General features: G+C 41.6%; 1 protein-coding gene across 1 annotated transcript; it reads right to left on the reverse strand.

Moving 5' to 3' along the window:
- Positions 1 to 2,371: 2,371 nt before the first annotated feature.
- On the reverse strand, positions 2,372 to 14,063 carry OSTC (oligosaccharyltransferase complex non-catalytic subunit). The gene is made up of 4 exons (XM_061419420.1): positions 13,844 to 14,063; positions 9,309 to 9,402; positions 6,203 to 6,400; positions 2,372 to 2,942 (listed from the first exon to the last, which is right to left on the reverse strand). The coding sequence occupies exons 1-4, from the start codon at positions 13,980 to 13,982 to the stop codon at positions 2,924 to 2,926; spliced, it is 450 nt and encodes a 149-aa protein (XP_061275404.1). The 5' UTR covers positions 13,983 to 14,063; the 3' UTR covers positions 2,372 to 2,923.
- Between the last annotated feature and the right edge of the window lie 2,391 nt (positions 14,064 to 16,454).

Below are 16,454 nucleotides of genomic sequence, written 5' to 3' on the forward strand. Positions count from 1 at the left end.
ATTTCAGGAATATATCAGTTACTAAGAACCTAAGTTACTCCACACTTCCCACTTCAAAAAGACATTAACAAGCAGAGCACCACCCTCCTTTTATAAGCAAGTGAATGTCTGTCAGTGTGTCCCACTCTTTGCGACCCCGTGGACTGTAGCCTGCCAGGCTCCTCTGTCCATGGGATTCTCCAGGCAAGAACACTGGAGTGTTGCCATGCCCTCCTCCAGGGGATCTTCTGGGCCCAGACATTGGGTCCAACCCAGGTCTCCTGCACTGCAGGCAGATTCTTCACTGTCTGAGCCACTAAGGAAGCCCCTTATAAGCAAGGTACGCAGGATTTCCTCATTGTAATCCTATAAAGAGGGTATTTTCTTTCTAAATCTGTGGCAAACAGAGATGTGCTGCTCAGACCCCCTAATGGCTAGCTTTAAGGAGGGGCCAGCTGACAGTCTCCAAGCTTTGTCAGGCTTCCCTCACCTTTCCACCATGTTAGTCTCAAGATGGCACCAGGCCAAAATCCGAAGAGGCAGTGAGTGGTACAAAGGCCCAGCTCTTTCCACCCAATATGTTTCTGGCAGGCCTTCTTTCCTCTGGAGCTCCCCCTGGGCTGACACCAATTCTGTCAGCTGTGTATCACAGGATGGAGCATCTCCTGGCAACTTCTGCATCTTCTTTACCTCTCACTGGAATTGTTCTTTAGTCGCTAAGTCGTATCTGACTCTTTTGCAACCCCATGGTCTGTAGCCCGCCAGGCTTCCCTGTCCATGGGATTCCCCAGGTACCAATACTAGACCGAGTTGCCACTTCCTCCTCCAGGGGATCTTCCCCACTCAGGGATCAAACCCGTCTCCTCCATTGGCAGGCAGGCTGTTTACCGCTGAGCCACAAGGGAATCCCTTCACCAGTTACTCTCCACTAAACCATTTTGCCCTTCTAACTCCATTGTAGCATACACATTCTAGAGAATTCTGTAATAAAATCAAAGACTAGTTTGTTTCCGATCTAGGCCATTAATTTACTCTATCTCATTTATTTAACCTCTGCTGATGTTAATACTGCTTAGCAGGCTTTTTATCAGGCTGTTAACATTTTGGCAGTGTCCCCAAAAGCAAAAGTCTAGTACAAGGCACAACTTTTTCCTTCACATAAAACATTGCAATTTTACCAGTAGAATTATTTAAATACATCTCTTTGTGTTCAGTCAAAAAACAAAACCTTAAAAGCTATGACACAGAAACACACCCCAAACCTTAACAGCGCCATCTGGTGGTACTTAACAGGAACTTCTCGCTATTCAATCTCTGGAAAAGACCTATGGAAATCATAAAACCTTTGTGTCACCTTGTCCATCTAGTTTAATCAGGTGTTAAAATAAGGCCAAAAAACAAAAAAACATAAGTTAAATCAAGCCTTTAAAGTTGGTGGATACATACAGGTCTTGTTTTCCTTTCTCAGAGCTTTGGATATAGTAACCACCTCTCCCACCTCTCATCACTAATGGACTGTTCTTGCATTGTTTTTGTTGGTTGTTATGTATCAGTATCTGAGATTTTATAAACATTTTTTAATCTTTCAATAATTTGACTTCCTTATAAGCATATAAGCTCTGTGCTCCCTGGCATACAATAGGTTCTCAAAACTTTCTGGATAAATAAATAAATCTTTTTAATGAACAGCTACATTTAGATCAGTCCTGGAATAAGGGAAAAAATCCACCTGAGTTGAAATTTTACTGTAAACTTAAAGATCTTAGGATAAGAATTGAGACCCCAGAGAAGCGTCCTCCTCCCAACCTCCATGACAAGCACAAGTCTGTTCCCTACGGGCTTCGCAGGCGGTACAGTGGGAAAGAATCCGCCTGCAAGTGCAGGAAACACAAGGGATGCAGGCTGGATCCCTGGGTTGGGAGGATCGCTGGAGGAGGAAATGGCAACCCACTCTAGCATCCTTGCCTGGAAAATCCCAAGGACAAAGAAGGCTGGCAGGCTGCAGTCCATGGAGTCGCAAAGAGTCAGACACAACTAAGCAACTGAGCATGCAGGCCCAGCCTGCTGGGGGGAACCAAAAGCCCCGGCTAGAAGAAATTAGGAGAAGACCAGACTAGTCTACAGATGTTTTTATGTGCTCAACACTGTATTAATTACTGGAAGTGAATGCCTGAAGGGAACTTCATCTAACACAATCACATTTAAAACCGATATGACTGCGTAGCCCGTGCTTGAATATTTATAGGGATATGGATATTTATGCCACCTCATTAGACATCCTGCTGCCTACACCTGGAGACTTCAAGCTACCAACAGTAGCTTGAGTTACAGGATGGGAGTGGATTAATTACAGACTGAAAATTAATACCATCAATGAAAAAAAACACAAAAGTTAATTAGAAAAATTATTTATTTCTGCTCCTTTCATACATCTTATTGTTCCTGAAACAGTCTTCCATATATATCTGAAACGATGTACTGTCACACACTCTGTTTAAAGGCAAAGCACCATTGGTAAAGCTGATCAGCTGTCCAGAGTTCTCAGCTTATGGGATCACGTGTCCTGATTTTACATTAATTTCTGGTCAGAAAAGTCACCTCCAAAAAATGTTAAGGGGTTTGTAAAAAATAATCACTTTATTCAATATTATAGCTATAGAAATGAAGTACATTTTAAGAAGTGAAAAAAAAAGAAGAAAATGTCACTTAATATCATTGGTACGTCAGTGAAGGCCAGCAGGAAAAAATACTGATAAGCTTGTCTCTGACACCAAGAAGACATTCTAGTCCACGCTTTAATATGCTTCCTATGTTTTCACTAGATGTTTCTTTTCTGCTGCTTTTCATCCTTCTCTGTATTTCATATCTGAGGACTGGTATAGCCTTTAAAATTTCATTAACAGGAGCAAATTCAGTACCTGCTGATTTCTTCTCAAAAGGCACTCTAACCCATCAGATAGCCCCTGTAAAACATAAAATTTATAAACACAAAGAGTGAAAAGGAAGCAACATTTCAAAGTGTCCCAAACAAATTTTATGATGAATCAAAGGACAATCTGAAAATATAAATGTGTGATTCCTCATTATGGTTCTTCTTTCATATCTTGCCCCCTCAAAAAATATAATACATTACTGGGCCTTGGTTCCATTATCCTTCCCCCTCAAAGGACAAATTTACAAACCAATATGCTAAATGACACCAGATAAGAAAAGAAAGAAAAGAAAATGTTATGTAAAAGTTAAAGCTAAGAGTTAGAATCAATCTCCTTTGGACTCTCACAATTCCAACAAGAGTCACAAAGCTTTTTATAGAAAGCAGCTCATTTCAATATCCCAGAAAGCCTAATATTACCAAAGGGAAGGATGGAGGGACCAGGAGCTGTCCATGCCTGGGAAGTGAGCCCTCGCACCCTGCGCCTGTTTCTTTAGGAAATGCCCTGATGGTGGGCAGGGGCGTCAGCTGTAGCTGTTGAGCAAGTCACACTTCACAATGTTTAAATAGAAGATCCTTTTACTAAATGGACAAGGTAGGCCCTAAAATTCCCTTTAAATTCAGGTACTAACAGTCTGCTTTATAAAGCTCCAAACTTTTCCTTTTGCAATAAATCCTTGCAACCTATTAGGATCAAGAGGAAAATAGAAAGGCTGTGTAAAACTATCCACATTAAGAACGGGGTGAAAACATCCTGTCCTCATTGATGCCTTTAGAACTTCTCTGCTTTTGACCCTGTTTCTAACATGAGTAGATAAGCTTGGGCAAACCTTAGCTTCCTCATCTGTAAAATGGAGTTACATCAAAGAATTTAAAGGATTATATAAGACAATCTACCAATATAGTAACTGCTACTCACAGCAGTAAGCACTTGACAAACATTAGCTATTATTAGTTCAGAGTCTCAAGTTTCTTCCTCTCTTAGGTGGCGGCAAAAAACCACATCATGGGGTTGATACCTCCCATCGTGCCTGACACAGCGCAGACACTCAGGAATGAGATTTTCCTCCTTCCGGCTCCTAGACCCACCTGACTCCCTACAGGTCTTGGGTCTACATGCAGCCTAAGTGATCTCCTTAGAACTCATTTATCCCTTTCCTTCTGCTCTACCAGCCTAGCCGATTCACACTCTGAGCACAGAGATACAGAACTTTAATCTCACAACCCTGAGACAACCCAGGGTTGAATAAAAAATAAAAAGGCTCTTAACATATATATTCATTTTGAAGACCTCCACGTAAATTTGCTAAGGTAATGCCTGATACTTCACAAAAAGCATACTTTAAGACCTAAGCTTCACAAGTACTTAATCTGAAAGAGAACCGACAGGTGTATGTATATAACTGGATCACTTTGTTGTACTCCTGAAACTAACACAACACTGTAAACCAACGATACTCCATTACAAAAAAAAGATTAAACCTATAATAAAATGAAACCTGTCAGATAATTCTTAACAACGGTAACAAAAAAAAAAGACCTAAGCTTCACAGGAAATAAAAGGTTCAAGAAGATTCTAAGAAGTGCCCACCACCAGTGTTGGCACCAAGGGAAGCTGCTCAACAGCTAGCTTACGCTATGAAACAAAAGAGCTGAGGACTCTGTAGGGACAGCTGTCGGTCATCTGCATGTGCTGATATGCAAACACAGGACATTTATCTCTTGATATAGTTATACGCTGTGGTATTCTTCCTTGTAATTAGTGTGTGACCTATGCTTCCGCATCAAATAAAGCCATCTTTTAATGTTTAAAACTGTCAGTAGGAAGGACACCAGGTCTTTTAAAAAGCATAGCTCAGAAAATATAAAGCAGGTTGTACCCTTTCACGGCTATTGTTTTCTCAGGGTACCTCTTGTTAAGGATATCAGATTCTTGGTGAAAGTGAGTGCCACCCTGGAAGTTATCTTACAGCACAGCCATCTTTTATCTCAGATGCTAGCAACTTATCTGATGTGAAAAAATTCCTGGTTACTGGTGTTTTTTACTGTATTGTTGCTGTCTCATTTATTACATATCTAACTGCTTCTATATGTTGGGACATCAAAGAGAATCTATGCCCAAGACGACACATCCCTTCCTTGCTGGTGGTAGTAACCACACCCGTCATGAGGAATATGCAGGCCCACAGACCTGGCTCATCATCTCTCTGGGGCCTGCAAATATGCCAAAATGCAATACTGTTGCGTCCCTTTATTTTCTAAACCTGTCCCATTGCTTCTCCCCACACCACACTCAAGGTACCAGGCATTAGGAGCTGTAGATGAGAAACCACATCAGAGAGTGGACCATAAAGTCCTTCCTCTTTAAAATTTAAACCTTAGATTTGGCTGCTTCGTAAGTTACAGAAACAGCAATCTTTTGTTTAGACTATTGTTCTGTTTTGACTACATCTCTCTACACCTGAAACCCAGAGAGTATACTCCTGTTTCTTATTTCCTATTGTTAGATCTTAGTCAACTATCTTGGAAATTGGCCTACAGAATGCAGAAAACAAATGTTTACATAAATAATTACAAAAGATGAAAGTAATCCAGAGAATTAAACAATTTTCAAATTTTTTTTCTAAGCAGGAGATAGCTCAGCTCTGTTATCCTATCCTTCAAATGCCGTTTTCTTTCTTTTCTGGGGGGGGACAGCGCCACGGCACACGGCTTGCAGGATCTTAAGTTTCCCAAGCAGGGGTCAAACACAGGCCCTGCAGTGAAAGCACCAAGTCCTAACCACTGGACCGCCAAGGAATTCCCAAACCAATTTATTTTTGTTCCAAAGATAACGTAAGCTTTCTGAATGAATCTAAATAATGTAATATATATATGAAAGTCTCTTTTCTGTCCAAGGCTTAATCGATTTTCCTCCTATCAATATTCAGAAAGCAGCAGCAATTAATGGCTTGAAAATACTCTCTATTATTAGTAGTACTATGGGAATTCTTCCATAGGTTACAGATTAACCAAAAAGCACTTTTAGAGAAAAGCCTCCATCAGCGGTCACTGATGCTACAGCAAAATAACTGGATTTTCTCATGAACATACATGGAAATAACAGGAAGATCTGTTTGTTTCCATTTTGCTACTAACCTTAAGCAAGTCACACATTTCTCTGGTTCTCAAAATGTTCATCTATTTAAATGAGAGTTAAATTAAATCTCCTATGATTTCACGTGATCCACAAAATTATTTTACTAGTTTGCAAGTTAAGATATTGATTATACAAAGCACTAAATAACTTACGGCAGCTTCATTCTCATGAATACTCTAGCCATGAAAAAACTCAATAGGACACACACGAATCCAATGAATAAAAGAAGAAACCTATTGAGTTTGGGAATGTTTGGTGCATTGGATCGGTCCAGGATTATAAAACCTAAACCTCCCATTGTAAACAGGAAGCTGGATGCAAGTCCTTCCATAATGTACTGTCCATTTACTCTGAAAAAGAAGAAAACAGCAAACAGTCAATGAAAATTTCCAGAAAAATAAAAAGTTTTTTCCTCAGATTGAAATTCCTATTTCTGCTAAAACATTTTTGTGTTTATTTTTTATTCTTGTAAGTGTTTTACCATATTTCTGGCTATTCATTCCAATAATTATTTATTGAGAGCCTATTATGCATCAAGTACTGTTCTAGGCTCTGGAAATATAACAATGAACAAAACAAGAGAAAAACCTTTCATCTTCATGGAGCTTACACTCAAAAAAAAAAACTTTAAAACTCAACTAACACAACTATCTATGTAAAACCAAAATGCACATTTTAATTATTAGCTTAAAAAGTCAACTACTATAGGTACATGAACCTTTTACTCAGAATTGTAGTTTTGCTTTTAAAAGTTATGTTATTTAAATGTCTACTATCAATTTCAAATTGTGAACTGGTTAGAAATGTTTCCTGAGTTTTATAGTAATTAACAAACCTCTTATTTCAAAGGGAAATTTTTAAACGCAAGTTTTCTTAATTAAGGCTTCATGAACTCCACAAAGATTTCCAGTAACCTATAAACTCTTCAGTTCCTGTATATACGTGCATATGATTGTTCTAGTGTGCGTGCGTGCTCAACTGTGTCCCACTCTTTGCGACCCCATGGACTGTAGCCTGCCAAGCGCCTCTGTCCACAGAATTTTCCAGGCAAGAGTACTGGAGTGCATGGCCATGTCCTCCAGGGGATCTTCCTGACCCAGGGACCGAACCTGAGTCTCCTGCATCTCCTGCACTGGCGGGCAGAGTCTTTACAACTGCGCCATGCGGGAAGCCTCTTTCTAGGGGTGAACAGCTTTTCAAATTCTCAAGAGTTCATGGACCCCAAAAGGCACATTTCTCTGTTAAAGATATGATTTATACAAAGACACATGTAAAGAAAGTATATGCATGCATGTGTGTATGTATGTGTATATATACATATATTTGCTAAACTAATTGCTTTAACTGAAAACAACACATGCAGCGGTTTCAAAATTCAAATTCAAATGTCAACCCTGTGAAAAGTCTCCCTACCAGCAGGATGTCCAGCCACCCAGAACCCTCTTCCCTGCAGAGAATCACGGTAATCTTTCCAGGAATATTCTCTGCATGGAATACCATTCGTGTAACTGTAAATACAAATATGGGGCTTCCCTGGTGGCTCAATGGTTAAGAATCTGCCTGCCAATGCAGGAGATGCCAGTCCAATCCCTGGGTCAGGAAGATCCCCTGGAGGAGGAAATGGCAACCCACTCCAATATTCTTGCCTGGAGAATCCCCTGGACAGAGGAGCCTGGTGGGCTCCAGTCCATGGGGTTGCAAAGAGCTGGACACCACTGAGAGTGAGCACAAACACACACAAACACAAATAAAGAGCTATCTTTAGGTAGACAGTTACCAAGTGGATTTTATAAGGCAATACAACAAACACTGTTCAAGGGAAATAAACAACAGGAACTCTCAAGTCTCAAATATTACTTTTCTTATTTAACAGTATAGGGTCTTCCCTAGTAGCTCAGCTGGTCAAGAATCTGCCTGTGATGCAAGAGACCCCAGTTTGATTCCTGGGTTGGGAAGATCCGCTGAAGAAGGGATAGGCTACCCACTCCAATATTCTTGGGCTTTGCTGGTGGCTCAGCTGGTAAAGAATCTGCCTGCAATGTGGGAAACCTGGGTTCGATCCCTGGGTTGGGAAGATCCCCTGGAGAAGGGAATGGCAACCCACTCCAGTCTTCTGGCCTGGAGAATTCCATGGACCATACAGTCACACGGAGAAGGCAATGGCACCCCACTCCAGTACTCTTGCCTGGAAAATCCCATGGATGGAGAAGCCTGGTAGGCTGCAGTCCATGGGGTTGCTAAGAGTCAGATATGACTGTGCAACTTCACTTTCACTTTTCATTTTCATGCACTGGAGAAGGAAATGGCAACCCACTCCAGTGTTCTTGCCTGGAGAATCCCAGGGACGGGGGAGCCTGGTGGGCTGCCATCCATGGGGTCACACAGAGCCAGACACGACTGAAGCGACTTAGCAGCAGCATACAGTCACAAAGAGTCGGACACGACTGAGCGACTTTCACTTCACTTCACAACAAACACTGTTCAGGAAAAATAAACAGCAGGACCTCCCAAGTCTCAAATATTATTTTTCTTATTTAACAGTATAATCCAGTGGCCCAATTTTTTTTTTGGTTGTGCTGGGTCTTCACTGCTGTTTGAGGGCTTTTCTGCCCTAGTTGGAGTGACTGGGGGCTACTCTTGCAGAGCCTGGGCTCTAGGCGCAGGGGCTCCACCAGATGCAAGGGCTCTGGAGTGCAGGCTACATAGCTGAGGTGCACACATTGAGCTGCTCCGCAGTATGTGAGGTCTTCCCTCACTGCAAACTGCAGTGAAAGGCAGATTCTTAACCACTGGACCACCAGCAAAGCCGCACATAGTTTTCCTTAAATGGCCAAACAGTATATATCTTAGGCTTCTCACCCTTATAGTTTGTGTCACACTTACCACAGTAGCTTGAAAGCAGCCATAGATAGTATAGAAGTAAATGGTTGTACCTAACTCCAATAAAGCTTTATTTACAAATAAATACGTACCAGTTTACTGACCCTAGAACAGCCTACAAATAAATGTATTTTAAACTGATATCTTCCTTTAAATAAGTGATTATGCCCATCATTGTGAAATATTTTCTAATAAACGGATAATATACTTTTATTCTTGTTCTTGTCCACTTCCTACAATCTCTAAATTTAGCATTTTAAAACAGCTATTGTCAAAATACAAATCGACCCAATAGGTTGTGCCATAATTTTAAATACGCAGGCATGCCCCAGCAATCTTCTTTCCCACCATCGAATCACTCAAAATGGTATCTTTTACCTGTAGGCCAAGAAAGCGACTGGTCTCTGATGCCCGTGTTCATCAGTCACTGAGCCGACACTTGGAGGTTCAACAATAACATCATAAATGATTCCTAAATGAAAGGTAAGAACATAGATTAGACTGAATTTCTAATTTATTTAGTTTGTATCTATCTCTAAAGTGAAAGTGTTAGTTGCTCAGTTGCATCTGATTCTTTGTGACCCTATGGACTATAGCTTGCCAGAGTCCTCTGTCCATGGAATTCTCCAGGTAAGAATACTGGAGTGGTTAGCCATTTCCTTCTCCAGGGGATCGTCCTGCCCCGGGGTCAAACTGGGTCTCCTGCATTGCAAGAGGAACCTTTACTGTCCGAGTCAACAGGGAAGCCCGTTTGTCTCTAGAGGTTCATTTGTATTTAAGTAATATTTCCTTTTGGGGCTTCCCAGGCGGTGCTAGTGGTAAAGAACCTGCCTGCCAAAGCAGGAGACGCAGGTTCGATCCCTGGGTGAGGAAGACCCCCTGGAAAAGGAAATGGCAACCCACTCTAGTATTCTTGCCTGGAGAATCCCATGGACAGAGGAGCCTGGCGGGGTACAGTCGATGGGAGTCATGAAGAGTTGGACACCACTGAGTAACTGAGCAGAGAAATCTTAGAGCCTGAGTGCTGGAGAAGATTGGGAGCTCATTCACAGAAAGATACTGAAGTTAAAGGAAGTATCTGTCTCTAAAGATGCATTTATATTTAAACAGAACTGCTCTAATGTATTATTACAGTGAAATGAGGCCCAGCTTATCTCCTATACTTCAGATAAACCATTCAGAAATTCAACTCAGTGTTTTTAGAATGACTTGTAAATCAGAATTATCTCCAAAAAGAGATATTTTATGACAGAATTCATTCAGTAACTGTTTCCAAACTCAAGAATGACTCCACAATAAAGGAAATTTAACATTAAAGGCTACTTCTAATTCAAGAAAAATGTTACACATATGCTTGGATATGTTTCTATAATTAAGAGATAACTAGAGAATTTTTCTTGCTTAAAAGTAAAATGAGACATTTTAAAATCACATCATTAAGCAGACTGGCAATACAGGAGGCACATGATCATTTCATTATGTCTTAATGACCACTTATGTTACTGCCCATTGACACTGTTTTCCAAATGTCCTGCTGTCAACATCTACTCTTTTATCTTCTCCACGGTTTTCGACCATCCTCATTTTTAGCTTTTTTTAAGCATAGCAAGATGGTCTCCCTCACCTCTGATAACAAAACCACCATTTAGGAATTGCCTAATGCTACCTCACCATCAAATCCACAAACTGGAACCAGCTTCCATCTTCACCTCCTTCCCTCCAGCTACACCAGAGGAAGAGTCCCTCCTCCTATCACGATGGGATTCCCTTTGCAATCATCAGGACTCCACACCCTTACCATTTCAAAGACTGTTCCTCTGGCTAGCTCCTGTCTTTCCTGTATTATCTATCAACCTCCCATTCCCTACATCAATCTTTCCTTGACACCAGATCCTCCTAGTTAACATTCTATTTCTATGCTTCCTTTTGGAAAGGGAGCCAGGCTTCTTTCTGGAAAAGAAAAAAAGAATTTGGTAAACTTGCTGTCTCCACTTTCTCATTTACCCTTCATTCCTTAACTCACTCCAATCTGACTTCTGCCACCACTGATATTACTCTTGCTAAGGTGACCAATGACCTTGCTGTGGTCAAATTCAAAGGACACTTTCAGTTCTCAGCTTAGGAGGTTTCCTAGCAGCACTCCATCCAGTTTACTAAATCCATTTCTTGGGGGGTGGGAGGGATGGCTTCTTATGGCTTTTGTGACACTCCTATCCATGTTTTTCTTGCTATCTCTCTTGCTGAGCCGCTTCTATAAAACCACTAAACATCGGAGTTCCCTAGGGTTTGATCCACTATTTTCTTCTCTTTCTACATTCTTTTCCCAACTGAACCAATCCCTTCACGTGGCTTTTCTATGCTAATGATCCTCAACGTGCCAACACCTATTAAATGTTCACACCGTTAAAATTAGATGTAAGCAAGGAGATCCAACCAATCCATCCTAAAGGAAATCAGTCCTGAATATTCATTGGAAGGACTGATGCTGAAGCTGAAACTCCAACACTCTGGCCACCTGATGTGAAGAACTGACTCATTTGAAAAGACCCTGATGCTGGGAATGACTGAGGCAGGAGGAGACGGGGACGACAGAGAATGGGATGTTTGGATGGCATCAGCGACTCAATGGACTTGAGTCTGAGTAAGGTCCAGGAGGTGGTGATGGACAGGGGAGCCTGGCGTACTTCAGTCCATGGGTCGCAAAGAGTCAGACACAACTGAGTAACTGAACTGAACCGAAGCTCCATAAGGACAGAAATTCTGTCTCTGTTCTTCAATATCTGGCTTATAGGAGGAGTTCCAAAAACATCTGTTATTGACTAACTTCAATACAAACCTCTTTTCTCACTTCCTATCTGCATACTTGACATTTTCAACTAATTATAGTTGGTCTGTCCAACTATTACATATCCCAAAGTGACCTCTGGATTCACCATTCCCCACCAAAAAACCACTTTATTTCTTTAGTCTTCTCAGAAAATGACACTTCCGCCTACTCAGTGCTCAAACTGGATACCAGTAAAATAGTAAAATTCCTTCACGCCATTCTCCCCCTACATCCAATCAATCATCACCAAGATTCTGCTTCCAAGATATCTTTCATTGTATCTTCCTCCATCTCCGCTGCCACCATCCTAAGTACACTGTAAAACCCACCTAATTGGTCTCTTAATCCCATATTTGTTCAAACTTTTCCCTCTGCCCAGATACTCTTCCCCCAATCTTGCAGCCTTTGGCTAACACATCATTTCCTCAGGGTCTCCAACGTAAATGATGTTCCTAACTCTGATTATTTTTCAAAATCTCTTTTTCTTTTCCTTCAAGGCCCTTGTGGCAATCTGCAATGGAAAAAATGTTATGGAGAAAAGTTTACATGAGATTTAATGTGTCTCAACCAATGGCATGATAAGCATCATGAAGGGAGGGCCCTTATCTGTTATAGTCATTGTTCTCTCCAGTACTTAATGCCTAGAACTTAATAGGGACTCAGTACATTATTTGCTATTTCTCAGCAATAAGTATTGTTATTTATAAAGGTACACTCAGTATTCAGGTGATTCCTTTCCAGTGGCAAAACCAACTCCCGTATGAGATAGCTCATGGCCTTGGCCACTAAAAGGGGTCCTCTCACTTCCGCCAGAAGTTAGGGCAAAGAATCTCCCCATTACAAAAACTGACAGGGAAAAAGGAGCCAGAATGAAAACTGTGAGGTTTCCAGTAAAGGCCCTGGCTCCAAGGGAGGTTAAGGATTACAGGAAAGATTTCTAGCAGATGAGGATTTTTTTTAAAAAAGCAACATGCGTTTTAAATTTTGTTTATTCAGTTCAGCCCCTATTAATGTGCTGAGCAAATATTAATACTAATGTTATGCTTGGACAGTATCTTAGCAACATAAAAAGTATTTTAAATGTAACTTATTTTGAACATAAATTAACTGTCATTATCCTAGATTTGGGAGAAGGGTAAACCTAAAGGTTCATGCTAGAACTAATCCCACATTTCAAATACTTCCCTCTTCAATGCCAATTATTCTCACAAAACATCTATGAAAATGATGTCTCCGACTATTCCCTTAAAAATAGTCATCTGCTCTTGCTGTCCTTAATCTGTACAGCTTTAATTTTATCATTTCCAAATTAAGCTCTCCACTTCCCCAAATCCAAAAGTGCAGTAGCACAGTGCTGAGTAAATCATGGAAATGTTGAAGGGGTGGTGGCTATGAAAAGACTGCAGCCGGATTGCCAACTCACCACTATATAAAGCGACGCCCCTTTTGCAAAGAACAGGATAAGATGATAATGCAAAAGTGTTCAAAAGTAATGCTATTCCCCTTATTCTTTAAATTCTCCACTTCTGCTCTCTCAAATACGACAGCTTCTGAAAATTTATCTCCAACCTCAAATATTTATCAAAACCGTGGGTTTCGGAAGATTCCATTCATATGTATTGCTGACTGAGGAGAAAGCGACACCAAGCCTTAGGTTTGAGCTAACAAATCCAGACTGTTAAGTGTCTACCAAAGTTCCAGGGACCACAGACAGAGAAGGTAGAAGTCCCACACCCTCCTGATCAACAGTGGAAATAGAATGGGCCAGAACAGATTTTCCCAGGGCCTTTATTAAGTAACTCATGGCATGCAATAACAACAGCAACAATCCGGGCTTGAAAAACACACTATTCAACTCGGATCGTTTAGCTAAGAGGCCAGGAAAGTGAAGGCAACGGGATAGACAGGGCGTGAGGGTAAAGAAACCTTTGGGCGGTGAACACTTAGGACCCCAGAATTTCCCTCCACCCTCCGAAAAGACTGAGAGCAGGGCGATGCTTTCCCCGGCTTAAAGTCAGGGAACTGACGCGCCCCCGGGGCGGGCCGGCTCTCCGAGCCTCTCGGGGCCCCCGGCAGGCCGAGTTACCTCCGGTAATGAGGAAGTAAGACACCACCACCAGAGCGTACACCGTCATGGCCGACGGCATGTGCACCCAGGGCGGCTTCTTCAGCTTCAGGTTCGGGCATTCGAGCACTAAGAACGGGACTCGGTACAAACTCTCCATGTTGGCGGTAGCAGGGGATGCTCTCGGCCTCCAGCCCCACGCGACACCCGGAAACAGGCCCGCCCTCCCTTTCCCCGGCGCGTGCGCAGGGAAGCGACCGGCAGGTCCGCAACGCTCGGAGGCAGTGTGTACACCCCCAGAAGAAAAGAAGGAACTATAAAAACGGATAAGTGACGTGACCCAAAACTATGTATTACAGAATCTTGTGAAACATAAATTTGAATAAGAAGTTCAATTATTGCCAATGAATAAACAGGCGATTTATGCACCTTCAAGGACCTGCAGGCCTTCAGACGTGGCCAAGCCGGAGAAGCAGAGGGAACGGAATCTATCTGAGCCCCTCCCACTCACAGATACCGCGGATTTTGGAAGCTGATTGGACGCGGAGCGCCCTAGGTTCCCAGAGCCAGAGGATGAATGGGGAAGTTTGGGAAATGTTGTCTTTTTTATTAGCGGGTTTTTCAAGAGTTTGAGAAAGTCCTAGGTTGTTGAGCGAGCTTTTACTTCCTGATGTAACAGTGGTGCTAATAATAATAACTGTTAATAATAATTGCTACGTTAATATTTTATAACATTTGAAAATATATATCTAATTTAGAGCTATCACAAATGTCAAGAAGACATCGCCACAAGTTGCCTAAAGCGGAGACTTTGAAGTGACCAAAATACTATTTTAAATAACCCGTGTCCTCTGCTCTTTTCGTAAATGCTTTCGTAAAATCTTTCAGGCCGAAAATCTTGAGATCCTCCTGGTTTCTCTATGAAACCTCCATGTCCAAAGTATCAACAAATCTTTTTGGTTGTACTACTACCAAAAAAAAATTCTAATTCATCCACTTCTCTCCATTCCATATTTACCACCCTAGTGGAAGGCACCATCGTATATAGCCTGGGCTAGAAATTTACAATCCAAGCGAATGAAAATAATTGATGGAGAATTTGTCTTTGGGGATGGACTAGATGGCCTAAAAAGTCTTTTTGTTTTCTGTTTAGTTTTTCTTTTTTATATACTCTCTTGAAAGTGAAAGTGAAGTCGCTCAGTCGTGTCCGACTCTGCAACCCTGTGGACTGTAGCCCAGCAGGCTCCTCCGTCCATGGGATTCTCCAGGCAAGAATACTGCAGCAGGTTGCCATTTCCTTCTCCAGGGGATCTTCCTGACCCAGGGATCGAACCCACATTGCAGGCAGATGCTTTACCTTTGAGACACCGCGATTTTTTACAGGATGGCATGAGCTCAGAGGGTAAAGCATCTGCGGCAATGCAGGAGACCCGGGTTCGATTCCTGGGTTGGGAAGATCCCCTGGAGAAGGAAATGGCAATCCACTCCAGCACTCTTGCCTGGAAAATCCCATGGACGCAGGAGCCTGATAGGCTACGGTTCATGGGGTACCAAAGAGTCGGACACTACTGAGCGAATTCACTTTCACTTTCTTGCGTTGGTTCTGCACTTTCAGTGACTCAATTAATGAGAAATTGTTTAAATACCATAATAATAAAAATACTTATAAAATGTAGTAGCATCTAACTCTAAATATAGACGAGGCTTGCTGCCCTAACTGTTTACCAGTGAGAGTCTCCCCAGAGTCTTACTTCGTGTGTATTAAGGAAGGTATGTTAATGGTAGATTATGAGAGAGCCACTAATAACACCAATAATAAAAGCTGTTTACACCACAGCCAGCATTTACACATGGGAAGTTTTTCTGGGGACTATACAACAGAATATTTCTGAAATTCCCATGCTGCTGCTGCTAAGTCGCTTCAGTTGTGTCTAACTCTGTGTGACCCCAGAGACGGTGGCCCACCAGGTTCCTCTGTCCCTGGGATTCTCCACTCAGGAATACTGGAGTGGGTTGCCACTTCCTTCTCTAATGCATGCATGCATGCTAAGTCGCTTCAGTCGTGTCCGACTCTGCGACCCTATGGACAACAGCCCACCAGGCTCCTCTGTCCACAGGATTCTCCAGGCAAGAATACCAGAGTGGGTTGCCATTTCCTTCTCCAGAAATTCCCATAGTTTTATAAATAAGGAAAACTTTGGAACAATTAAAAATATGTTGCCTTGAAAAAAATAAGAAAAATGTATAAATTAAAATTTTTAAGCTTCCTTCATATCTTCTGAAGGGAAGCTAATGTTAATTAACCACCTCTTGGCAGATATTATATTGTCATTTACATTAGTTCTTACTTACTCTTCATGACAATTCTATTAGGTAATTACTAATGTCACCACTGTACATGTGACAAGACTGAAGCTTGGGAAGTAAAACAAACTCAAAAGGCATATTATGTGATTGGATATGAACTAAAGGCAATTGCCCTAACATAAAGCAGATTTAAGACATTTGAAATGAGACAAGTTTATATACTTATCCTTCCTCATATATCTTGGGGCCAAATAAGTCCATATACACTGTGGATAAGGCACAGAAGTTTTAAAAAGTATCAACTTTCCAATAAAAAATAAAACTA

The sequence above is a fragment of the Bos javanicus genome, chromosome 6 (genome assembly GCF_032452875.1).
Source record: "Bos javanicus breed banteng chromosome 6, ARS-OSU_banteng_1.0, whole genome shotgun sequence".
Classification (NCBI taxonomy): domain Eukaryota; kingdom Metazoa; phylum Chordata; class Mammalia; order Artiodactyla; family Bovidae; genus Bos; species Bos javanicus.